The sequence below is a fragment of the Aythya fuligula genome, chromosome 27 (genome assembly GCF_009819795.1).
Source record: "Aythya fuligula isolate bAytFul2 chromosome 27, bAytFul2.pri, whole genome shotgun sequence".
NCBI classification, from domain to species: Eukaryota; Metazoa; Chordata; class Aves; order Anseriformes; family Anatidae; genus Aythya; species Aythya fuligula.
In genome coordinates, this window is record NC_045585.1 from 322,822 (window position 1) to 349,123 (window position 26,302).

General features: G+C 37.2%; 1 protein-coding gene across 4 annotated transcripts in view; it reads right to left on the reverse strand.

Moving 5' to 3' along the window:
- Nucleotides 1-3,928: 3,928 nt before the first annotated feature.
- The window catches only part of SLC23A2 (solute carrier family 23 member 2), a 54,110-nt gene continuing 31,736 nt past the window's right edge, over nt 3,929-26,302 (reverse strand). For all 4 annotated transcript variants that reach the window (XM_032204217.1, XM_032204221.1, XM_032204218.1 and 1 more), the window contains 12 exons: nt 25,966-26,123; nt 19,894-19,982; nt 18,125-18,195; nt 16,790-16,971; nt 13,544-13,664; nt 12,693-12,849; nt 10,989-11,136; nt 10,305-10,410; nt 7,139-7,268; nt 6,854-6,991; nt 5,959-6,054; nt 3,929-5,415 (listed from right to left, as the gene is read on the reverse strand). In XM_032204217.1, the coding sequence (XP_032060108.1) occupies nt 5,183-5,415; nt 5,959-6,054; nt 6,854-6,991; nt 7,139-7,268; nt 10,305-10,410; nt 10,989-11,136; nt 12,693-12,849; nt 13,544-13,664; nt 16,790-16,971; nt 18,125-18,195; nt 19,894-19,982; nt 25,966-26,123 (1,629 nt within the window). In that variant the 3' untranslated portion in view covers nt 3,929-5,182. The remainder of the gene's footprint in view (nt 5,416-5,958; nt 6,055-6,853; nt 6,992-7,138; nt 7,269-10,304; nt 10,411-10,988; nt 11,137-12,692; nt 12,850-13,543; nt 13,665-16,789; nt 16,972-18,124; nt 18,196-19,893; nt 19,983-25,965; nt 26,124-26,302) is intronic.

Sequence of the window (26,302 nt, forward strand, 5' to 3'; positions counted from 1 at the left end):
ATCACCTGGATTCCCAAAATATTGATTCTCCTTTTAAAGCAATGTTAAAAGCAAGTATAACACCATGCCACCGAGTTGCATCTATGCCCGCATTTATTTATACTGAACAGCTTTAAAAATACAGAATAAAATAGCTTTATCTACTATTATTCACAACATCTGGTCCAAATATTACATTTTTAAATATTTGTTTAATGAAGCAATGTTAGAAAAAATATGAAATTAAAAAACTCCATAAAAGAATTACACATCTCAGAAAAAAAAAAAAACCCTCTTGCTGTTTAACAAAAAAGTTTTACAGCCAAAGTCAGTCACAAAATATCATGAAAAAAGAAATATTTATCCCCACTGCCTAAGAACAGTTTGTTACGCCAAAGGTTGTTATAAGGAGACAAAGTACAATAATTTGGACTGGCAGCAAGATGACTTACCTGGAAAGATGTAGTAAATGCCAGATAATACACAAGGCAATTCTAAATCTCTCTCTCATATCAGTATGTATGGATGGCAATGCACAGTCACAATCGAGTTAGAACTAGACAGGAATATTTTGTATGTTTCTGAACACAAATCCCCAATACTTAAAAGCAGCCCAGCACTAAGCTGTATAGACTCATGGGCAGAAGCTAAACACTGGCAAACTTGTGGCCTCCTCCAATACTGTAATGACTTACCATAGCTACAGAAACATGAGAGCATGGAGTATCTGTCATCCCATGCCCCAAAAAGGCTCTTGGCCTTGGCAAGAAATACTAAGAAATATGTACCCAGTGGGATGTTTTTGGTGTTTTTTTTTTTGGAAAAAAAAAAGTGACCCACTTACTCCCCCCCCCCCAAAAAAAAAAAAAAAAAAAAAAAAAAAAAAAAAAAAGTGGGTTATGGTTTAAGAAGGCCACATAAAAGAAACACTGTTTGCTGTGCTGGTCTGTCACATGCATTTTCTACATTGATACACATATGTTAAGCACAAGTTGGTTTAGATTGTATAAACATCCAATGGCTAACTGAAACCATTAGAAGCTGGCTGTTATTACACCACATGTGCCTGTAGTGCTGCTTATACCACAAATTACACAATTTTCGACACCTTTTGTTAAGAATACATAATTGACTGGTCCAGTCTCACTTGACTGATGCTCCTTGTGGTATAAATAGTACCAAGGATTTCAGTTTGCAAGTGCTAATTCTGCATTGGGAGTATCAAGATCTCAGTAGGGAGATGAACAGTAAAGAAACCCTTCAGTTTTTGGTAGAAACATAAACATGGGTAAATAAAGTATACACAACTACTATAGATTCGTCAATGAAGAAATTCTACCATCACATGACATTGTCATGACAATCATACCACTCCCTCCCAGGAGAACTGTGGTAATTATCCTGAGTGGAAATGTTATTTTTTAATATATGGAAATAAAATACTGCAATATTCATGTACAAACCAAGTTGCCATATTTAAAGTCAGTATTAAAAGGCATAAAGCAAATTCTGGGTTTAAGTTTGAACTTTCTGAGTGAGGCAACTGATTAAGTTCCTCTGCCAACACATTCTAATATGACAACATTAATCATAGCTGAGTTCGCTATGAAACCTAAATTTCTAAAGGTATAATTTGCAAGTATTTGCTTTAGAAAAAGTGTTTAAACATGTTAGCAAGAATTCTTAATTTAACTTAAAAAAATACAATAGAATATCAATTACAAAAGTCCCAAGTTACGTTGTTTTGCATACATTTATACCATCTTAGATATGACAAAATGATATTTCTACCATGAATATTTGCCCTTCCATCTTAAAGTTTGGTTGAAACATCTCATTGCCTCTTAACTCATCTCTGAGGTGTTGTCTTCTGTATGTGGTTTTGCTCAACACAGCAATTTGAAAGGCAGGCAATTACCTATAGAAAAAGTACAGTATTGCATTTACTGACATACTTCTATATCCAGCCACCTTTACACATCAAATCCTAGATGTAAACAGCTAAAACAAAGAATTTAAATGCTTTTCAAAACTGCAAGTTAACCCTCTGCAACACATCTGCCAGCAACAACTGCACAGCAGCTCAGACTGCAAACTTTGCTCTTCCAGGTAAGCATATTTCACAACAGCCACTCTAGGACTCAAATGTAGAAAAGTGTACATGGGAGTAGTACTTAGGGTCTGCAATTGCCTGCCACAACTGTACAAAAATGGGGGCAATTCTGAGCATTTCCATCGCAAAGAAAAGTAACCATTGCATTTGCATCTTCTCTGGGACTGTTTCAGATGCATCAGAAAGAGAAAGGGGAGCTTCTCTTTCCAAGGCGAATTATGTATCAGTTCTGTCCTTTGCTCACCTCAAACCACTGAAGAGATGCGTGCTTTAATATAAATATTTGAGATGCAGCAGATGTATCAGAACACTCCCTGCATGTCCAGGGTACCACCACTAACTTCATCATAACCTTTCCCTATACATTACAGGTGCTTCAGCAGATCTCCACTGCAAAATTGAGGCCCATCTTTAACCATTAATGTTTTTAGTAAGATTGACAGTGTTGTTACACGTGATAACAAATTTGGTTACAAAAATGACTGCTAACTACAACTACTTATTTTAGTGTTACCATGTTAAGTGGCAAGAAAAGCAAAGCATGCCAGCTAAACACTACTGCACTTCTCAGACAGTCAACAGAATCAGTACGGCAAAACCAAAAGTTGAGAAAGAATTAAATCCAAGTTTGACAGAGTAATCTGACTTCACCTATTTGGATAGTCTTTCCTACGCTGCAAGAAAAGGGTGGTATTCTGCCCCACGAAGAAAGAAAAAATCCTTGGAGTCGTTGCCATAACTTAAGTGCCACAAATCGTCTTGGCAATTCTTTCTGACATGCTCAATTCAGGCAATACAGAAAACGTACAGCTTTACTCCAGCCAAAGGTGAGAGAAGATAAAATGCTATTTCTCATCATCTGACCTCTTCAGTGTGTAAGCATTCATGTTGTCAAAAGAATATTTGGGGGAAAAGATTAGAAAAGCCTCACAACACAGCTGTCTCAGTTCACAGCATCACTGGAACTGAAACACTTCAGTATTTACAAGGTGGCACTGTTCTAAATACCAAAACTTTGCCTCTCTCAACATTTTAATGATAATCAACTTTGGCATTTTACATGATAATAACCACCATATACGGGTGTCTTTTTTTGTTTGTTTCCATTTTTAGTTTATTTACTTATTCTTAACTCTTCCATCTCTCCCGCACATCTTTGGTTGCACATAAATTTGGGAAATTTGGAAGCTTTGTATTACTAATTAGAGGTTTCTGCACTCAAACTATTTGCAAGTGGATGTGGAAATCTAACACCTCACTACCCAAAGAGCAAAATTTCAAATGATAAAAATGACTTAGTTTCACAGGCAAACTAACCTTTGTCTATGACACAATAACTCTTCCGACCAGCTTTCGAGATAGTCCAACTGACACCGAAACTGCAAACTACTGAAAGTTCCCTAAAGCAGGGACACACACATGCTTTGTTACGGAAAAAGCGGCATAAAATAGTTTCTGGAAACAGCCATGACATGCTGAAAAGGATATCAATGGAATCATTCTGATCCTACACTATTCAGTACTGATCCATTAAGCTCTTTCCTTGCCCTCCCCACCCCAACCCTTCCATGCTTCAATAACCAGTAACATTCACGTGGAAGTAGACTCAGAGAAAACAGAGTTCCTGCGCTCCTGTCCAGTAGTCAAACTTTGATAAATATATTAGTGAATTACAGGATCTACTGTTACGTTTTTCCAGGAATACAAAATGCAAGCACCGTAGAGCATACTGGCCTTGAAATTACATTACACTACATTTCCCTGATGATCTCCACAGCTTAAAAATGCTTTTGGGGCCACATTGAAGTCTAAAACTAACTTGCAATAGTAAGAACATTAAACATGAATAAAACTTTTAATTATGAATGCATGGCAAACATGAACACTCACATAACATCAGAACTGAGACTATTCCAGGAAAAAAAAATCTGAATGGTGTCCTGATTGGACCCAATACCCGTTAAACCACCCAGTGGATGAGGACATCAAATGTAGTGTCTCTGTCATTTAAGTTCACCTCTCTGGAAGTAGCAAGCTTTTGTAGTAATCCCACAAAAGAGGGAAAAAATTAGGCAATGCAACAGAAGCCATTCATAGGCAGCACTGGCTCTCAACATCCAAACAAGAAAGTTTTACACAGATCCATACCAGCAAACGCTGGCTGCAATTTGACTATCTGGTTTTCCCCACAGGAAAAGCTGTATGTATACAGATGTTAATTGCTTAGAACCGTTTAACTAATTACTGTTTTTGTTCAGAAAACATCTAGCTGGATACATGCGTTTTGCTATAAGAACAGTTATCAGGTCCCATCTGAAGTTAAGTCTCTTATCTCTACAAAACTCAAGCTACATAAGGCCCTTCAAAGAAAACCTATGCCTGGACACCAGTTAGATAGTTAAAAGCCAGGCAGAAAACATTTAAAAATGCAAACTGACAAGAAGTGAGTGGTATCTTCTAAAGCAACAAGCTAACGAAAGTCGGTCATAATTTTCACATGCAAATGGAAACTTCTGTCCTACAACTGGACATCTAACTGAACTATCAAGTAATTTGAAAAATACTCTTATGATTTGCCAGTATAAATTCAGTCTGGTTTCCAGGGATCAGAAAGTATGGAATGTGCAAATCAGTGGTTAGAAAACAATATTTGTGATTAGACACAATTAGATTTTTTTTCCTCCATAGGAACCAAATTTTATGGCATAACTAACGTTACAAGCAATGAATAAGCCAAACTGGCAGCATCAGTGACTTAAAATCACCACAGAAAGTAAAATTTTCCATAGCACTTAAATACTTCAGGAATCTAAGCCCCATTTTAAATAAACAGATTTGTGTATACAGGTATCTGTAGTTTCTGGAAAAAAAATCAAACAGGAGTATTTGCAAATTTGACTCAGAGACACTAGATCTGGCTACCACCACCCACAACAGGAAAGCTTTTTTTTTTTTTTTTTAAATCCGTCTCAGCTCTGGTTCCAGAATTTAAACGCAGATATACAAAACATATATTTTAATGCTTCTTAATCAGCAAGAAACTGCAAATACATCTCTTACTACAACTAGATAATATAATTTCAACTAAGGCTATACTGCAGCTTCTGAGTCTTCATCTGAACTCCTGCAGTTGCTGCTTTTCCTGAAGCCTTTCCACGTGTAACCCATGAAGGTAGGGCTGATGGGCAGGAAGCTGAAACACCTGTATTTTTTAATGAAGTTCATGCCAAAGGGCAAATCATATGTTTCCATGCCATCCAGTGACTTGCTTCCTTTACCAACCCCTTTCTTCCATTTCCTTATTCCTCTTTCTTCAGGGCTTCCTAAAAGTAAAATAAATAAATAAATAGGTACACATATAGATTTATACATACACAGACACACACACATGTGTAACTGAGGTAAGAGAAGAAAGAAAGCAAGCCTCAAGTCTCAGCAAAGCACTGGAAAAGACCTAGAATCCTCAGAGGTAGAAAAAAGGGAAAAAATATTGGAAATAGCGAGTGTCTGTTTTAGTATATATTTGGAATTTGAGGCAAACTTTTGCTCTCAAATGAATGGAAGCAAGTTTGGATCCTAAAATATTTTTACTGTATTTTCTGAATAATTCTCCTCTGGTTTCATTTTTTTTTTTCCCCAGTTATCTTCTATCTTTAAAGAAGATGAAGTCCTTAACTTGAACAAGATTCAAAGCATTATCAAGGAAACTGAAGCACACAGGAACAAAGTGGTCTACGGAAGGTGTTTAAAAATAGAATAAAAGCGGCAATCACTTCCTCATGTCCTGCATTCTTTGAAATGAAGTACTATCATAATTCAGTACAAGAGTCATTATTTCAAGTAAAATTACAAGTTCATATGCTGACCTGGAATGGTATTATCCAAAATAAATGCAACACAGCCACCAACAAACATGGCTGTAGTGAGAAGAACATTTAATACTTGATCAATGCCTGTTATTCCTAGAGGAACAGAAAGGAAAAAAAAATTAGTATTTGAATTTTTAACATATATATGTACATCCTATTCATTTAATGTGGGAGAACTTTAAACTAATATGATCCACCACAGGGACCCCTTATTTCCAAAAATTCCATGAATTTTCATCTGCTTTTAAAAATGTCATGAAATACTGTTTAAGTTTCAAGCACAGACAACTGTATAACTGAAATTATATAGAAAACTTCAAAATAGAAAAGGAAAATTTTCATGATATAATATCATGTGGATTAAAATAACACTGTCATAACCACTATTGAGGAGGTAGTATTAAAAAAAAATCAAAAACAAAACCGCTTCTCCATAGATTCAATAAATCTGCAGATTTGCCAACAGTCTGAATCAAGTTCATTAAAATTCAGGCTCAAAGCATGTCTAGAGAGACAAAGAATGTTCGAAAATGAAAACATTTCCAGTTTTCAAGTTCTAATTTGGTATTTCCCCTTCCTCTTTTGACATTATTTAAAACTCAGATTCACCTTTCCAGTCCTTATTCCAGTCCAGCTGGCAACTGTGTCCTTGCATTGCTCCACAATTTTATCCAAATAAAGCAACACAACTTGAGACATATCACACTGAAACAATCAACTCAGCTGTCAAGATCCAAAATAATTTTCCTCTGAATGTACCTGCCTTCTTACCTATAGCTTTTATTGTCTCTGCAATATTTTGTTTTCCTCTTATTTACTTTGTACTTGTATCTACTTTGTATATCAATATTAGGTAAAAATACGCTTCATGTAAATGAACAGAAACACATACCTGTCACCAGTGGATTTTGTTTGAGATAGCTTGGGAGGACAAGCCCAAAGAAAATGGAAAATCCAAGTACAAACAGATTGCGAGAAGAATTTAAATCTATGAACTGGAGGTTTGACAGACCCACAGCTGTAATCATCCCTAAATTAAAAAAAAAAAAAAATAGTACAAGTCTCAGCTTCTAGACTTTTTCATTGGGGGGGGAGGGGGGAGGTAAGATAAATGCAGCACTAGAGTAAAAAGATATTGCCACAGAATACACAAAGAGGAGCAAAAACCATACGTTACCAAAGAGAGTACAAAAGAGGGCACCAAGCACAGGGTCAGGCAGCGATGCAAAGAGAGCACTGAACTTGCCAACCATCCCAAGCAAGAGCATGAAGGCTGCTCCATATTGTATAACCCTGCGACTTCCAACCTGCACGAGAACAAAAAGGAAAGCACACTGGAAAAAGTTTGTACTTTGTCCAACTTTGTGCCTTGCATCTTATTTTATTATTCCCTTTCAGATTCAAAGCTTCTTTTCAAGCTTCCCCATATATTTTTGCAGTGTTAAAACACAAGCTGCAGACCCTTTGCAAATGTCTTGGAGGACTCAGCTGTAACATGGCTGCAGTCCAGTTCTAACATAAAACTTCGTTTGACTTTGTTTTCATTAACGTTAACAAAACCATCTTTGTCTGCTATAGCCACTATAACCATGAATTGTGGCATGGTCCCATCTACAATAAAAAAAATAAACCAACAATAACTAGGAGTGATTGCAAACGGATCAACTGTAGTGCAAACAACAACAAAATAATACCATGTGTTGCTGCCCTTTTACACAAGAATAATGTATCTCTATCTATAAATCATCTTCCACGTAGTTCACTTGAAGCAGATGTAGCCTTTCTAGATAAATTATCAAGTGATTTTATAATATTCCACCAAGATCAGAACTGAATTTGCTTCATATGCAAATCATGGCCATGCTACCACCGAAAGCAAGTGTCTGCACTTCCTTCCCATTTTAAGCATTCAGACTTCAGGGTAGTAGTTGTCTGGCATTATGTAGTATTAGTAGTTGGTAAACCTGAATGTTCAATATTTTAAATAGTGTTGTATTTGCTTAAGAGGTCCACTAGAAACAACAACAACAATTTTGTTACGCTGATAACGTAGGTACTACTAGCAAAGCTCTTTGTAGGTCTGTCTTTTAGAGATTACTATGCTCCAAAGAAAAGCTGATGTTAATTTGTTAATCATGTGTGACTGAGCTAAATAAGTTATACCAAGAAAAAAAAATATACTAGCCATTTTTAGGGTAAAATTATTCCTCCTATATTTTTCACTGTTTAACTGTTAGATCAGACATGTTCACCTACAAAAAGAAGCTAGACAGTAAATTCTGGCATTTCAGTAGAACAGTGAGTTAGCCTACAGCTTTCCCTATTTAAATAAAAACACTCATTTCCTTATGATCAACAATAACCTTGTTCTAAAATTAACTTGCTGTATAAAACAGGCAGATTCTTTAAAAAAAGAAAAATAATGACAGCGACTGGTTTATGCAAATCATCATTCTCTACAAGCAAAATAGATTAAGCTCCAATAGAGTTTTAAAAGCTACTGAAAGCATCTTAGTCAGCATATAGCTCAAAATATTTAATTATTCCAAGGAACTTGTACACATTCTTTAAGTAATTATTTTGGAGTGCATGAATAAGGATATGGTACTTAGTTCCTTACAGATCATCATCAGTATTATGGCATAAGCTGACTATAATTTTGGCCCAACAAATGCATTTTCATCGATTACCCTCTCATCTACTATAATTCACTCACAGACTAGCCCAAAGACTTTGCAGTATTACCATCCAGTAAAAGCCTCATATTTAAATTCTAAAATGTAACCATATACTGATTTGAAGCAAAGTATATGCCTTCTCAAACGCTGCATCAGTATAATGGGATCACTGGGACTATATAGTCTTTTTGCTCATGAACACAGGAGATAGTTTCTCACAAATAAACAGCAGAGTATCAAAGTAGTAAAAATCTGTTTTTATATAATAGTTTTGCAACTTCAATTTAGAGTTTTAGTGACAGATGTTCAACCAGGAAAACAGGACACAGCAATCCAACTGTGCAATCCTGGAAAAGGCTTACTCACTTTTCCATCACACTCTCTGAACAAACCTAACTGTAGTTAACTCTGTTCTCTGTAACAGCTGCCAGCTTAACATTAGTTCTTTTGCTTTTTTCAAAGCAAAATACATGCTCATTTCTGTGGACTCTTAATAAAAAAGCACTGTTAATTCATATAAATATGAAGTGAATAACACAGAGAGCAGAACAGAATAAACCTTTCTTTAAGGATTTTTCTAGCAAATTTCTTCTAGGAAATTTCCACCAACAACTCAAAGGAAGACTTATACAGACAGCAGATGGTGCTATTACTATTTATATTTTATTCCAAAAGCAAACAAAGCCATCCTTTGTGCAGAAAAAAAATGGCTGAAGATAAATTCATCATCTATATTAGATTAAGCAAGGGGGACGAGTTATTTTAAGTGGAGTGCATGCATTTTAGATCTTGTATTCATTAGACAGATTTAGAGCTTACAAACCAAATACACAGCAAGCTGTACATACTTGCAACGTAAATTATCTTACCAATTTTGCCAGTATTTCTTAACACAGTTAAATTAACAATGCCAAGCAAATCTCTCTGCAGTCCAAGGTCTCTCAGTTCAACAGGGCATTCAAGCACACACATGCAGTTTAGTGCGTGAACAAATTTCTCAAGTGCTTAAATATTTTGCTAAATAACATCCCCAAAAATATGCATTCCCCTAAGCATGCTCAGTGGTTTAAAAACCTATCACAGTGGAGACATATTTAGCATACATGTAATTCGAAGTTACTTTTACCAGATCTTCAGTTCTAGTTGTGTCAGTGTCATGTCCTAATACAGTTGTGGGTAAGACCTACAGATCTCAGTTTCCATTTTATTTTGTGTATGAAGTGAGACACTAGAAACAGTCAGTCCTCTAGAGTTGCTAACAGAGTCTAGACATCCAAAAAATATCAATTTCTATACTGTCAATAGTGTTTGTGCCTCAAAAAAAAAAAAAAACAAAAAAAAACCACACCATTGAGCCTTAGAATACTTACTTGTTTTTCAAAAGGACAGTTTATTTAGTACCATCTGCTTTACGTACATTTTCTAAACGCTATTTACTTTGAACGAACAAGATTTTTGGGGTCCTTATCTAGAATGGATTTCTATTAGACAAGGTCTAGTACAGAAAGTTACATGAATTCAGAGTACTCTATGAATTTTGTCTGCACAAAATACTATTTTGCAGAAGAGGATTATGCTGTGAAATGTGAAAATGGCATAAGCCAACCACCAGAGGAGATAAAATACTCAAGTCACTGACCACTGACATCAAGGTAAAGAACATACCTTTGTGATGCCCAAGACGCCAATGTTAGGGCTGGAAGAAGTGGATCCATTCCCTGTCCCAAATACTCCATCCAAAACACAGGAGAGACCTTCAATAAAAATCCCTCTGTAATTCACAAACAGAAAAAAATGTCAAACTTGTATTAGTGTAGGTTCACTTCAGATGGTGCTTCATGACTGTCGTGTCTATTCAGGCATCTGCACAAGATTTTCTAATTCACATTTCAAGCTCCAATACACCTGGAAAAACACCTTGGGTTCTGTTTAATTTGTCTTAAGATACCCTTGTTCTTAAAAAAAAAAAAAAAAAAAAAAAAAAGGAAATTACAAAATAATTGAAGTTAAAATTAGAGCTGTTCTTATTTCTAAAATCATGCTTCAGGTGAATTCAACAAGCTACGCTGATTCCAGAACTGATTTGAGTTCTGTCCTCACTGAAATTGTACTACTAAGTTCCTCAGACTCCAGCAGGAATAGGACTAGTTTTTCAATGTTACATTTGAATCAAGAGTTCAACATGACTGTTGCGTCTTCCATTTCAAATCCTTGGTCCTTATGTTTGACCAAATTTTAACACTTAATCTGAGAGCACATTCCTGTCTTCTCCTGAGGGGGTTAAATAAGTTTTTAAAAAGTAGTGTAAGATACTGAAAAATGTATATACGTGAATTTTTTTTGACGTACCTGTTTATTGCATGAATAGGTGGAGGAGGAGCACATGACAACCTGGCACAGGCATAGTAATCTCCTATTGATTCAATAATGCTAGCAACAACTGCACTAAGCATTCCTATAACTCCAGCAGCTGAAATTGTTGGCAGTCCCCACTGAACTGTGAAGAAAAGAAAACTGAAATCTCTCATGCCACAGAAAGCAATGTAGATATCAAAACATATGGCAATTCTTTAATCCTTAATGGAATCAACAAATTCCCTTAACAGTAACACAGCCTGGCAAGTTCAATTAGATTAAAGGAGTAAAGGAATAAATGCCTAACTAACTGCTTTGATCATGCTTGGGGGAAAAAAAAAATAAAATAAACACAACCAAAACCCTAAACCCTACCAAAAAGATTTCTCATGTGCAGAAGGAAGGAATTTAACTACTGTTTGGAAAAAAAAAGAAAAAAGCCAACAATAATTCAGATCAGTGAGGCAAATGCGACTTAATTATTGTTGCTCTGAAAACTCAGTCTTTGGTTGCAAGTTTAGTCTACCAAACAAAGACAAGATCCAACAGCCAGCTATGATAACTGCATAAACACCTTCCAATTCCAAATTTTTGTAGAAGGGAAAGTAAGATTAATTTAAGCCTGTAGAAAAGCTTGGCAGGTTTTCCACAGCAATTGCCTTGATGCTTTTTATCTCTTTGAAATAGAAGAGCCTCTCACAACAAAAGGGACTTTAAGTCACACAAACGTGAATGAACAAGGCTTTACAAATAAGAAAGGTCTAATCAGGGTGGAGAGAAGTTTTCTGCCTCTTCTTTCCCAAAACCTTCTATTATACATTTTGCAAGTAATGCTTTAGAAGTGGTTTCTCCTAAGAGCTAATCAGAATCAAAGTATATCGAAAACCACAATGAAGCTCTTCATTAAGATCTAGTGGTATTCATAATTTCTATTCCAGAAGAATGTTATTCTATTATGATGATGTTTATTTCTGAGCAGCACAAATGAGTTGTACAATTCTATCTTATGTCCTAAGAAACAGCCTTTAACAGCTTCACACTTAGAGCAAAAGAATAAAACCAATGAAGATGTCACATAAAGCATTTTGCGCTGTTTTCCAATTCCTTTTTTCCTTTGAAAAGCATTAACTAGTATCCTTTGGCTTTTCCATAAGCCCAATTCTAACAACACTTCTGGAAGCCAGGACGTTTTTGTGCAGTTGCCTAACATTCGTCCTAATTCAAGAACAGGTGTGTTTGGGGACAGGAGAAGCGTATTAAGTTGGAAAAACTCCATACACTACTGATTCCTTTGACAACAAGAATCAATGATTTCAGTAGCTCTCTGCAGGAGTTATAACAATATATCTTTCTTATAGTATAACATTAACAGCAGTTACCCGCAATATCAACGCATAGAGATAAGTCAACCATTACATGCAAACCCATGTTATACATAAAGTCACAACCTCATTATTAGGAGTCAAGAGTTACCTAGCTAAACCTTACAAGTTCAGGCTTCAGAGTCTTGGTCTTTCCTGTGTGAAACCTTAAGGTATGACATTAAAGAGCAAAAGAAGGGGAAAAAAACAAGCGTATGTCGCCCTGAATCTAAATATAGTACTGAGAAAAAGATAGCAGGGTTTCTAAGAAGAACACAAATGATACTCATAGGCCAACTATTAGAAGAAAACAGCCCTTAAAAACAGACATACTTACAAGGATAAGGAACTTTGAACCATGGAGCTACCAACAGCACTCCTCGTCGGGCATCTGTGCGAGCATAGAAGCCGTACTTTGAACTGTCAGGGGGAAAGACGTCCGTCACAGTGAAGATGAAACAAAGCAGCCATGACACCAAAATCGCTAAAATAATCTGTGAAAGAATATAAAAAAGAAGCTGTTTAAAATAAACTATAATTGGCAATATTCACCAATAGCAGTTTCTACACAGACTATTGCGCGCACATCTGAAGTGTGCAATCTTAAGTGATATTTTAAATCTGAACAAGCAGTTAACCCTGTAATAGATCCACTGAGTATCTTTTTCCTCTAATAAAAGTGCTGTTACAAAAGCTTTAGAATTCGAGTAATTATTCTCTCCCATAACAAATGGATAAGTCTCCAAATGGGCACTTACATGAACAAGTGAATTAAGTCTACGTTAACACAGAAATACAAGGAAGTCTTTCACATGGAGAAACAGAGTATTGCTTTCATAAAACTAAAACATAATGATCTTGCCATTCCTTTTTTTGAAGGGCACCATTTTGGCTTTCACTACATGCACAAGCCTACCTCCTTTTCAATCCCCTTCCTTCCCCTCCCTCATCTTCATCACTCCAGCAGCTCCTCATTAGATACGAATGCCAGAATGTTATCTAGTAAAACTACGAGACTATTTCCTGTTGCAAATAAGCCATTTAGTTAAGTTCCTCACAAGCACATTTAAGCTTTTATCTCAGCTTTGTGATCTACTGTACTATCTAGAAAAATTAAAATCAAGAAAAAAGCCCCAAAACATAAATTGGTTTACTTTTGCCAACTGAAGATCCAGTTCAACTACTTACAGGGAACATCTTAAAAAGCTGCAGCCTATAAGCTGTCCATCCTTTCTTGGATTTGTAAATGGGTAAGGGAAATTTGACGTTTCTGGCATACTGAGAAAACAGCAACACTAGGAAAATAGTCCTGAGGAAAAAAAAGGAGAGTAAGACAAGAGACATGCCATTAGCACCAATATTTTAAAAATCCTTCTCAGCAGAAACCTGATAATCCTTCAGGTTGTTCAGACTCAGAATATAAATGTACATGCTAAATTTAGCATAAGACAAAATATAATGAGAGAGTGTATTTTAAATAAATTATTATTCCACAAAATCTAAAACTACGTCATTTGTATTCTAAAGTACTGCAACAATAGTCAGCAAACAGGTAAAAAAGAACAGGAAAATGAATCAGAAATATTTTCAGAGTTAAGACAACCTTTAGCAAAGAGGTAGGCTACATATCTCTTTTCTTTTTGTCTCAAATTCTGTAACTATGTGCACCCATGTCTGCACCACACACAAAGGCTACTCCTAGGAAATCGGAAGAAACAGGAAAACTGGAAGCCAATCACAGGCCAGAGCAGTTATACAGTCATTTTTGCATAAAACTTAAAAGCACTTGAAAAATGTCTGCCTTGGGAAAATCTGTCTAAAATTCTTAAGAAGCCCTAAGTATGGTGTATGTGCACTTTAACTTTTACATAGCTGATAAACTAGCTGAATGGAGCCCCAGAACCAAAATTCCAGTGAGCTGCAGTTCACCAGTAACCTAGTTTATTACAAGTTTTAGATGCCTTATGTATTATGCACTTCCCCCTTGTCAAAACTGCTAAGATTCTCTGTATGTTAAAAATAATTTAAGTCTACAGCTAAAATCCACTGCAATGCAAAATAAAAACCCAGGACAGGTTGTTTAATTCTGAAACAGTCAAAAAACATTTTTCTGTAAAAAGACTAAAAAAAGAGTCAAAGTGCCTGAACGAGTAAGGCTTTTCTGAAATTTGAGATGATGTTTTCATCGGATTTATTAAAAAAAAAAAAAAAAACAAGATTTTATTTTAAGCTTCCCTTCATTTTCTATTCAAGATCAGTTTTAGTATACAAAAAACAAAACAGAGCTTTATTTTCCCTCAGTCTCCAGGAACAAAGAACTCTGCACAAGAAGGGTGTCATTTATAGCTTTTACCCCTGACTAAAGTCAAATGATAAAGACACCTTTTCCTTCACATTCAGGAAACACTTTGGCATCTCTCCAGAAGTCTATTATAGAAAGATGATGGCCTCCACTCCCTAACAGCAGCTATTCCAGAATGTTAGCCCTGAGGACAGGCAGTTACCATGATTTTATTTGAAAGTGGCTTATATGATTTAAAACAGTGAGGAGGATTCATGCAATGCATGGTATGACAGAGGCTAAAGCAGGAGACATATGCAAGAAATAAAAACAACAACTAAAAGTCCTGAACTGTTTCACTGATAACATCAAGATTAATTTCTCAGTTTGCTTGTCTACATAGTAGAAATAATACTGGGTCATTTAAAATACTACCAAAACTTTAAGTACCCAAAGAAACATTTCATTCACCAGATGTACAAGTGTACGAATTCAGGAATACCTGCTGTTTTTACAGAGCATAATGTGTTGTGTTTTATTATTAAATTATTTCAAACCGGCACCTGCAGAACAAGCAAGGTCAGAAAATTCTTCTGGAAACTGAAAACCTTGTCAAATAACACCTGCAGCTAATAGAGGATCATAGCTCTTACACAGATATTATTCTGCCGTGCTAGATAGTGAGTGATACAATCATTTTATCTCATCAGAAAAATTGAGACAATTCAAGTGCCACATCTTGCAGAGATCAAGTTATTTTTTAGTGACTCTATATGGCTATGAGTTATTTCCAATGAGGGCATAATTTTTGAATGGCAGAAGCCAGAAATACTTTATGGTTGGGTAATATTTAAACTCTGTCCCTAAATTCACTTGTTTTCTCCATCTGCAAAATATCAACTTCCATCACAGGTCTATACAATTGATATAATGTTAGTCCCAACTTGCATGCAATGTGTTTTACAGGAAAACAAGTGTTCCTTTTTGTCAGCTGCTTAACATAAAAGAGTAATTGTCCTTGTTTCAGTTAGGACAGAGTTAATTTTCTTCCTAGTAGCTGGTAGGGTGCTATGTTTAGCATTAGGATGAGAAGAGTGCTGAGAACACGCTGATGTTTTAATTGTTGCAGAGCAGTGCTTACACCAAGCCAAGGATGTTTCAGCTTCTCACTCTGTCCTGCCAACGGCCAGGCTTGGAGTGCAGCAGGAGCTGGGAGGGGACAGACTCAGGACAGCTGACCCAAACTAGCCAAAGGGGTATTCCATAATATATAGGGGTGGCTAGCCGGGGGGGGCGGGACTGCTTGGGGTTAGGCGGGGCATCAGTCAGCGGGTGGTGAGCAATTGCATTGTGCATCACTTGTTTCGTACACACTGTTAGTAGTAGTATTATTACCATCATTATTATTATTATTATTGTTATTATTATTTTTCTGTCTTAATAAACTGTCTTTATCTCAACTCACAGGCTTCACTTTCCTGTTTCTCAACCTCATCCCAGAGAGGGAGGGGGGAGGGTGAGTGAACAGCAGCGTGGTGTTTAGCTGCCAGCTGGGTTAAAACACAACAGTAATCATGATGCTAACACCCAAAGTAAGAGTCTTAAACAGCCCTTTTAATCATAAGCTGCACTTACAGAATACTTTATATGTTCAAAGTACTGTGCTAACAGATTAGTTAGGTCAGAATCTGATTGGATCAAGACATTCCTTCCACTTCCAGAGCAAGCACAAAGTTGGTTGCTATACATCGGATATTCTAACTGCTTCAGCCAATTTCATACTTCATAAAATGTGGTTTTCATCCTGATTTGGCTGGTTATCAACAGTATTTCACAGGATACTTGTCACTAAATTAACAGACTCAGCAGTCCATGGCTCCCCCACCAGCTAGTTTCACAAAACTCTGTTCTCCAAACCTCACTTTCAGCCTCCTTTCCTTCCTCCTCTCCCAGAGTCACTGTGGTCTTCATTCCCAAATTGCTAGCTGACCCTATTCCTGTACACTGTACTCCTCTCCGTGATGGGAGCACTGCAATGCTACCTTTGGCAGTCAAGCAGACTCAGGTTTTTCATTGGCACTCCAAAATTCCTCCATGACAACTTACCAGATGGGACCCACTGGCCTAAGACAAGAACACCCAGGAGTACTTACAACATTGCGATACCCCAGTGTTTGCCAGCTCTTTCTCCAGCTGCTTGGAAACCAGAGAGGCCAATTAGAGCAACAGTTGGAGTGATGGTCAGAGGTCCAATGTATCGCAAGAGGGCGCCAGGAAGGCCAAGCAAACCAATCACCACTTCTATCAAGGAGGACATGATAATAGCACCTTGGATCTGAACACACAAAAATGGGAAAGAGACAGTTCAGCTGCATCTTGAAAGCAAAACCAAAACATTTCTTTTTCTACTCTGGCTTACAAACTGCAGTTAAAAGAATTCAGTGACACAGAAGAACTCAGCAAATTTTTCGTCATAAAACAGCTCATTAGGTTCAAGTGACTTATTGCTTAAGCATAACACTTATGGTTTTCTTCACAAAACTATTACACAACAGACCAGTGGGCCAGTCTGGTAGTTGTGTGGATAGCACATCACACTGTCAGACAGGAGACCTGGGTTCCAGGCTAACCTTTAAGCTCTCAGATCGAGCCGGCAAGGGTTGGTGGCGCCACGGAGGTGATGCTCCTAGCTCCTAGGGGCAGTGTATGCTGCATTGTTCACAAGTGCTCCTTAGAAGCTGGTATAGAGCAGCGTTGTGGTCTCAGGAGACTGTCAGCCCTCTTGGCTGCAGGGCTCTTGGCAGGATGTAGCTATGGTTTGAACATGGGGAAGAGAGAGGGGTTGTTTTTAATTAAGAAAAAGTTTGCAGCCCAAAGCAACGGGATGGGAGATAAATTCCATGACACACGCCTTAATTTGGACTACACTATCTAGCAGCCTAGTGTGATGCCTGGGCACAACCCTCATTGTGAGCTCTGCGGAGACTGATGAAGTTCAGACTGTGATGCTGCGAATGGAAAAGGAGTTTGGTGTATTTCAGCAAGTATCTTGGGAGAATCAATGTCTCATCAGGATAGTCTCCAATTTAAGACACCTAGTAATGAACACATTGGCTAACTGCATTTTACCTTCCACTGGACAGCCTACTGAACAGAGTAACAGAAGGCAAGTGGTAGTAGCTTATGGTTTGCTGAACTGCTACTGGTGAGCACAAATTGGTGAGTGCTACAAGAACAGTTATTCATCTCACTTGCGCATTTTACTGAGTATCTTTTGGAATGTGGCAACTAACTGATTGTATTTGCTGTTCAGCAACGAACAAGTTGAAAAAATGAAGACTTCCATGAAATGAGTAAAGGGATATATTCAAATGAAATTGCAGTGAAAGAAGAAATTACCAACTTAAAGACAAGAACACACAGATGGTTAAATGAGAAACTTAACTGAAATCGGACAGATCAACAGCTAAAGGCTACTCCCACATTACCTCTCGTATTCTGGGATACCAGATGTGCTCAGTATGAAGCAGGTCTGTTGTTCCATTTGTAACTGTTATATCTTACCAAAAGAAAAGACAAAACACAGGTACTTATTCCTCAGCCACTTTTCCATATTTAATAAAAAATAAATTTCTCCTTAAGCTGTGTCTAACAAATGAGACTTAATTTACACAGAAAAGAAGTTCTGCAGTGCTACAAATCGCATAATATCATGCTTACATTTCCCAAGAGCTAACCACTAATTTTACCCACTGTACCAAAGCGGGTAAAAAAAAAAAAATAACCTCCAGAAATAAAGGTCATATAGATCATTTTTTCCCCACCCCAATAAATGGTGGAATGGAGAAGTACTCAATTGCACACTAGGAATCAAGGAAACATTCCAATGTTTGTTGTTTGCCAATTTAGGTTATTCACTGAATGATGAATTGACCCATACTAACAACCCCATCTGACGCCTTTTGAAAGTTAAAAGGTTCAAGAGCAAAATGCAGCAAAGGCTCTTTCTGAAAAGTTGAAATAGTGGAAAAATTGCTTTTGCAATCAAAGGTTATCAGACAGTTTTTTCTTTCAACAAGTTGCATGTTAGGACATTGGCGTATTTTGTCAAGAAATATCCAACACAGCCATAACATCTGAAGTACACCACAGTATGCCTTTACATCTTGAGCACTGAAACCCACGTGTTCTTTCCCAGTAGCTGAGTACTCCCGTGTGAAAATGTGAATGCTTAAAGCTATGTTTTACACAGGAAAACACTAGAAAAATTGATTAAGTGGTCATGAGTGAATTGAAGACTGTTATAAACACACAAATAACAGAAATATAAATCGCTAGAGAATCTAAAGGACCTCAAACACCCTCGCCTCCCTACCCCTCCCCCCCCCCCCTGAAGACCTTCAATTAGAATCTGGCAGTCTTGTTTCTATACAGTGCCATCTTGCACTGCCCACAACCTTATTACTGAATAACCACGCCCCATTAAAAAGAAAACGTCCAGAGCTGTTTCCACTTCAGTTTTGTAACCTAAATTAAAGAAAAGGCAGCCTACAACCAGTTTTACTGCACATTTTCATTAGAAATAAATTCACTACCTTTCAGGATGGCAAAGGTAGCAAAGAAAAAGTTAAAAAGAACATCCAAATGTTGCTAAAGCCTGCTCTGCAAAGACTATGAATGAGAAAAAATACTGATCCTGAGGTGATGCTGAGCATTGCTCAGAATTACTACTACTACTCCTCAACTAAAAAGGACTCTTATGGACTCACTACTTCCAAATAGAGGACACAATCATTTATTTAACCCTTCTGCCATTCTCTATATTAACAAAGTAATTATTTTAAGCTACTGCCAGATTTCTTAATATTAAAAGATCTCTCTCTCTTCCTCCTCCCTCTCTCCCCCCCTCTCCCTCAAAGCAAAATTGTAACTGGATGTTAACCCTAACATGAACAGGTTTTCTTATAAGGCCTTCAATTTTCCCTTAAAACTTTCTTACAGTTTTCATCTTCTATCTAACTCCTTTAAATAGATTGAACATAAATATAAAGGCTTAAAACTAGAATTCCACAAGGGCATTTTAAGAATTATTCCAAAGCAAGGAGGCACCAAGTTCAAATGTTGCAAAATTAGATTTATTTATTTTTATTCCCTGCTCATTACTTTCAGTTTCTGTTTGAAAGGTTCAGCAGTTTGCACTATATGTCATCCTACATCATTTGTCACTTAAATGGGAGCAAGCATAAATGACAATTACCTGTATTATTACATTTCCACTTCTCCAGGGAAAGTATTGCTCTAGCAGGCGCTAAGAATGCAAAAGCACTTGCCTGAAACAAGGGTAACCTGGTGGAAAGGGAAAGAGGAGATATTACCCTGTGATACAGTATTGTGTCAGGGTATCAACTGCAGTTAGGTGCTTACTCATCCTCAAAACAATCCTTTATCAGGTAGTTACGAAATATGAGAATTTCTTATTAAAAAAGGACAGACATAGAAATGCTAAGACATCACAAGTGAAATCTTAACATAAGACACTACATGAGTGAAGTTATTAACACAATGCCTATAACGGATAATTACTGGATACTGGCACACAGATACCAGACATTGACTTGAGTTTTTGACTCGGTATCATAACAAGGATAAGGATGCACGTTCTGATGTAAGTACTAGCCAGACTCCTGAACAAGCAGCTTTTACAGTCCCACAACATTAAAAAAGCTCTTTGACAGAAGTAAGCAGTCTGTATGTTCTACCTTTTCTTTGCATAACCTGAAGTATAGTCATTTACAAATTCATCTTTAAGTGTACATGTAAATAACAATTAGGCTGATAAGTGCTGATTAGATGTTCCAGGTGCCTAATAACAATAAATGCAAACGTTGCAAGAATTTCAAGATGACATTCTTAGCATTGGTGTTTATACTTCCCAAAAGGTTCAATATCTGAAGAGCATTCACCAGCACCAATTATGTATTTATTGAATAAACCATAGCATGCATAGCATTACAAATATCCAGATGTTACTTAACTACAAAGAGGATGCACTTTGAACTATTCTGCGAACACCAAGGATTGGATCTCAAACCATAACATGTGAAACAATTGCTCATGCAGCTCTTGTTACTGCACTACATTTATGGCTGTTTTACAGCCATAATCAAGTGCATTGATGCCAGTACAAGTACCAGTAAAGGAAAAGAACTACCTGCAGCAGATTTAGATAAAGATCAGAAAAGGGACAAGAAAGATGAAAAACGTCTGTAGGGGAAAAAGATCATGCTTCTGTTCTGAGTTTTTCTCTGTCGAACATGTTACGGACAACGGCTGTAGAAGTTCACAGGCAAGAAATTAGAACAGCTGAACTACTACTGGAAAGGAGTTTGGGCCATAACCAATCTAAAATGTTGACCCACCTACTGCAAACTTTGAAAGCTACATTAAAAAATTTAAACTCTGTAAAACATATGAGCCACCAAAGCACACCTGACCTGCACACAATTTTCTCTCACATTTCTTCTGGAGAAAAAAAAAAAAAAAAGTTTTATCTTTGGGGAAGAAACAGTAGTAGCCACAAGTGAATGATTCACCTCAGTTGACAAGGTTTGTTGGGCAAACTGAGCAAGCTGGTGCCCATGGCAAAATATCCAATACCTCTAATGAACTGTTACTCCTCTATCCCACCTACACAGTACTCTCTCCCTGCATAATGATTTTGTAAATGTACATGCAAGAGCATTCTCCAGGGATGAAGTCAGTTGCACCAAGACAAGTCCAGATTATGAGTTTCCTATGACATAAAATACCCTTCTGAAACCTTGCACAACCTTCACTTGGTGGTATATGTAGCATGCAGATGTTGCTGTGGGCATTCAGAGTCAGAATTCTCCTTCTAAAGATAATAAAACCACACAATCACAGAATCATTTAGGTTGGAAAAGACCTTCAAGATCATCAAGACCAACCATCAATTTGACCTACTGAGTCCCATCACTATACCGTGCTTCTTGATGCCACACTCACACGTTTCTGAAATGCCTCCAGGGATGATGACTCCTCCACTTCCCTGGACAACATGTTCCAAGGCCTAATCACTCTTTCCATTAGGAAACTCTTCCTGACATCCAGTCTAAACTTCCTGCTGGCTCGTGGTCAGCTGGCTGTTGACCAGCACCCCCAAGTCCTTTTCTGCCAGATGAGCCTGCACTGTGTGGGGTTGTTGCGACCCTGGTGCAGCACCCAATGTTTAGCCCTGCCAAAGGCCATACAACTGGACATGGCCCATTGAACCAGCCTATCCAGGTCCCTCTGCAGAGCTTTCCTACTCTCAAGTAGATCAACATGCCCACCCATCTTGGTGTCAGCTGCAGGCTTACTGAGGGGGCATTGCATCCCCTCATCAAGAGTGTTGATAAAAATGCTGAACAAAGCCGGGCCAAATCCTGAGCCCTTGTGAACACCACTGGTGACTGGCTGCCAACCAGATTGAAATCTATACACTATGACTCTGAGCCCACCAATCCAGACAGATTTTCACCCAGCAAACAGTATACCCAATGCTATGAGCAGCCAGTTTCTCCTGGGAGAAATCTGTGGGGAACAGAGTCAAATGCTTCACTAAAACCCATGGAGACAACTTTGTCCAGGTACACAATTTGTATTAAAGACCTAGGACTGTACACACTTGATGAATCAACTTCCCTACTCATGACCTGAAACAAAACTCAGGAGATCCTCCTGTATCCCACGTACACATAATTTCTTGTTGACAGAATTTAGGTAAAATTTCTGAGTTTAAAAAGATAAAATTGCAAAGTCTTGAGGGATAAAAACATCTAAGAAAAAAAATTGAGGGTTTCCTGCAATGTTTTGAACAAGCTTTTCAGTTAAGTGTTCAGAGAACTTTCCTGGGAACAATGGAATTATGTTGTTTGTTTAAGTGAATGTTCACATGCTCAAGTGAAATACCAACAGCCTGATTTAGACCCTATTTCCTCATCTCACACAGCTTTAACAACTGCCCCTAAAGTCATACCAAGAAATCTTCACTGCATGGTTCCTTCCTTTGGCCTTTGCCAGCCTATTCAGAACCTCAGCTGTTTGGTCAAAAGACACTATTAACTGGGAACATTTGCTGAATTTTAAAATGCAATGGTATTTTTTTTTTTTACTCTACCTGACTCATCTTTGTAGATCTAGACTATACACCTGGATAAATTACATATTGCACAATAGGGTCCTAGCACGTCTTGCATAGTTATCTATTAAACCATCATAAGAGACAGTTATCCCAAAATATTTACCAAAGGGCCAGTAAGCTTAAAATGCTGGTGTTGATTTAATTCCCTAAACAGAAAATAGCAGTCTCTCTCCTCATCTATCATTTCTTTAAACGTTACTCAAAATCAGCCAACCATAATCAGTATCTTTCCAGAGAGACAGCTGTAGTTTGGAACATGATTTATGAAATAGCTTTCCATTATTAGCCAGACATTCATTACCAGCTAAGAACTGCCAGCGTGGGTATACAAATATCGTGTCTAAATCCTAAAGTTGCTCAATTTTGGCACTAGTCCTTGTGAAGATGGAGCTTTTCATGCAGTAGAAGTCATCTGGAAGCATCTCCGTTATCTTAACATTTCACCCAGACATGGAATGTTAGACAATGTAGTGATGGGCACAGCAGTAAACCTAAAATGTTTAGGTATATTAAAGCTGTATTTGATTCTCTCAGTCATGCTAAACTGCTCTGAATCCTTGCCAAATCTTTTGGTTATTACATAAACTAATAAATTGCTTGAATTCCTAAAATTAGTATGGGTACCAAACTGACCACAGCGCCTCCTCATAAATGGAGCTAAATCCATCTTTAAGGACCTTTGAACCATGGAATTTGCCCTTTCAAAACCATACTGGCTTTATTTGCTGAAATACTTTGCAGATGAAGGACTTGCCAATGAATACTTGAAAACTTCATTTAGAGAATGCCACTGCTTTATCTCAGCCCCACCCTTACATAAAACCACAATCACATGTTAGATCATTATAAAATGTTCAGCCACTGAAATTTTCTTCATGAATACAGGTTAACTTATTTTAAGACACAATTACCTCTTCGGTTTATAAATGTCCCTTCACAGGCAAGTGGAAGCCACAGAAAAGGAAAAACCATGGAAGGCAGACAAGGAACAGAGCATTTAAAACTCATGGGACCACACCTGTGTTTTGCAAGAGCCCCAAATCACTCTATATCAAGTAATGAAGACAGAGCCTAAGATTAGATGGGTTCAAGGTGGGGGGAAGAGAGAAAAAAAGATGACAAACTTCAGACCTGTGAAGTCTCAGGAAGTATAAAAACTGAGCTTTTTGTTTTTCCTGATAAATTTGAGGCAGAATAAGAAAGCTATTAAAGTCACAGGAAAACCAAACTCCCTTGAGTCAATACCATTGTAACTCTGCACTTTTCCTAGAAAATTTCAAGATTTTCAAACTTCATTTAACACAGGAAGGGAACACTCAAGATGAACAATAAAAGACCTTATCTCCCAGTTCCTGTCTCGGTCAAACAATACCTCAATTTCCTATATAAAACACCAAATGGGAGTGTGTGTGTAGGGAACATTCCCTACTAAAGGGAGGCTGATCAGGTTCGGAATACCAAAGGGCACAGAGCTCTGCTCCTCTGCCTCCTTTTGGACAAGGTACTTGAGAATGTATGACTACAGCTAAGGCAAGCTACACCCAATAAGCACAGAGAGCCACTCAGGCAGAAACATGATCTGCCTTGACTAAGGAAAACACATTAGGGAAAGATGAATATTTTCTTTTTCATCAATTTAAATACTACTACGTTGCCATCAGAATGACAGTTTCCATAAGAAAAAAAGTGATGTTCTAAATTTAGCAAAATGTAATAAAATATATAAACATTATTTTTCAAAAACAAAACGTACGTTAGCAATGTATCTTTTTAAACCAAAATAGGAACTAATTATATTGAAAACCTGACATACTTGGAAAGGTTTTGGATGAAAAACTGATCTAAAAATCAAAGTGATCTACCACGGGCTTGTCTTTTGCACCCTACTGGATAACTTCTCCCACCCAAAGATTCTGTTTCTTAAATAAATCGTAAAAGTAGTGGGGGCATTTGTCCATTTTCTATTCGAATGCAGGATTTCAGCTTCCATTGTTCTTAAAGTGAACTAAAATGACCAAGAATCATTCAAGTAATCATATGAGAACATACTCATAAGTATGTACTTTTCTGTTTTCACTTATCCTTGGTTTATTCAGAAAAATGGCAGAATCACTTTGCAGGTTTTAGCTATTCCTGGTTCTCACAGGCAGAGTCATCGTAAGTTTTCACTTCTCTCTGCAGTGAAGAACAGACTCTTTTTTTTTTTTTTTTTTAAATGCTTTATGTTAATAAAGCTTACGACATTCTGTTCTTAACACCACCAGATTTTTACAAGTATTTACTAGTGCCTGTAATGGTCTCTTGAATTCTCCTAGGGACACCAAAGGCAAGTGTGAGGCATCCCCATAAAGTTACATTAACGTACGTGTTTCTTCTCAATCTCAAGGAAGGATCATAGCCTGCAACTGGAACAACTAACAAATAAATGCAAGTTACTTGTTTATTGCAAGGTAATGACCAGAGATAGTTGGTTCAAAGAATAAAAAGTTATCCTCATCCTTTTTCCAGTGTTGATTATTGTATTTTTCAAGTGTTGATTATTGTATTTTTCATTTCTGGAGGAAAAGTTCAACGTTCTTAAATCAGCTTTGGGAATACATTACACAGACCACTTTACTCAAACTACAGTCTAAGATAGCAGAGCTGGATGTTAACACATTTCTTCAACTATGCTTATTTTGTGGCATGACTCCAAACACCATACACTTTTAATATGGCAAGCACCTTACACAAACAGCCACAATTTGCTGTAGGACTAACCTTAACCTAAATGTTGGCAAAATAGAGCATCATTAAAGTAACTAAGGAAAATAGCAAAATTAATTCCTCTTTACAAAGGTGTACACATTTTTCCTTATCCTCATAGACTTCTCTTTTTCTTTCCTGCATTGTTTTTTTTATTTTTTATTTTTTTTTAACCCATGGAATGCTTTCTCTGAATTCAGATCCACTTTTTTTTTGTAGCAGCTTTCCAAAAGCTTTAACTAACTGTCCTGTAACTAAATTTTTATCTTGTATTTCACATTTATCCTTTGGAAACAGACTAACTACTTCTTGGATCTCTGACTGAGAAGCATAGTCTTATCATCAGCAGCTCAATAATTAGAAACAAACCCCAAATCTCACCTGCACCCAAAAGTTGTTTGTAACAATGTAGTGATGCCCACACAGAAGAAAATGGTCCCAATCAACTGGCTGGTAGCCCACTGGTCAAATCCAACACACATGGCATCAGCAAGCAAAAAGGGAACTGCTATAGTTCCACTGAAACATGTTAAGTAATGCTGTGAACAAAAGAAATGGTTTGTTAATACCACAGACAATTCTTAAAAAGAGTTTATGAAGGTATTTTCTTTTCTATTGGATGTTTTTGCTTTTTAATTATCCATCAGATCTCTCATTTCCTGGTTCTAAAGCATTTCTACAACTATTTGCCCTCTATGTCAAGCCACCACTTGCCCGT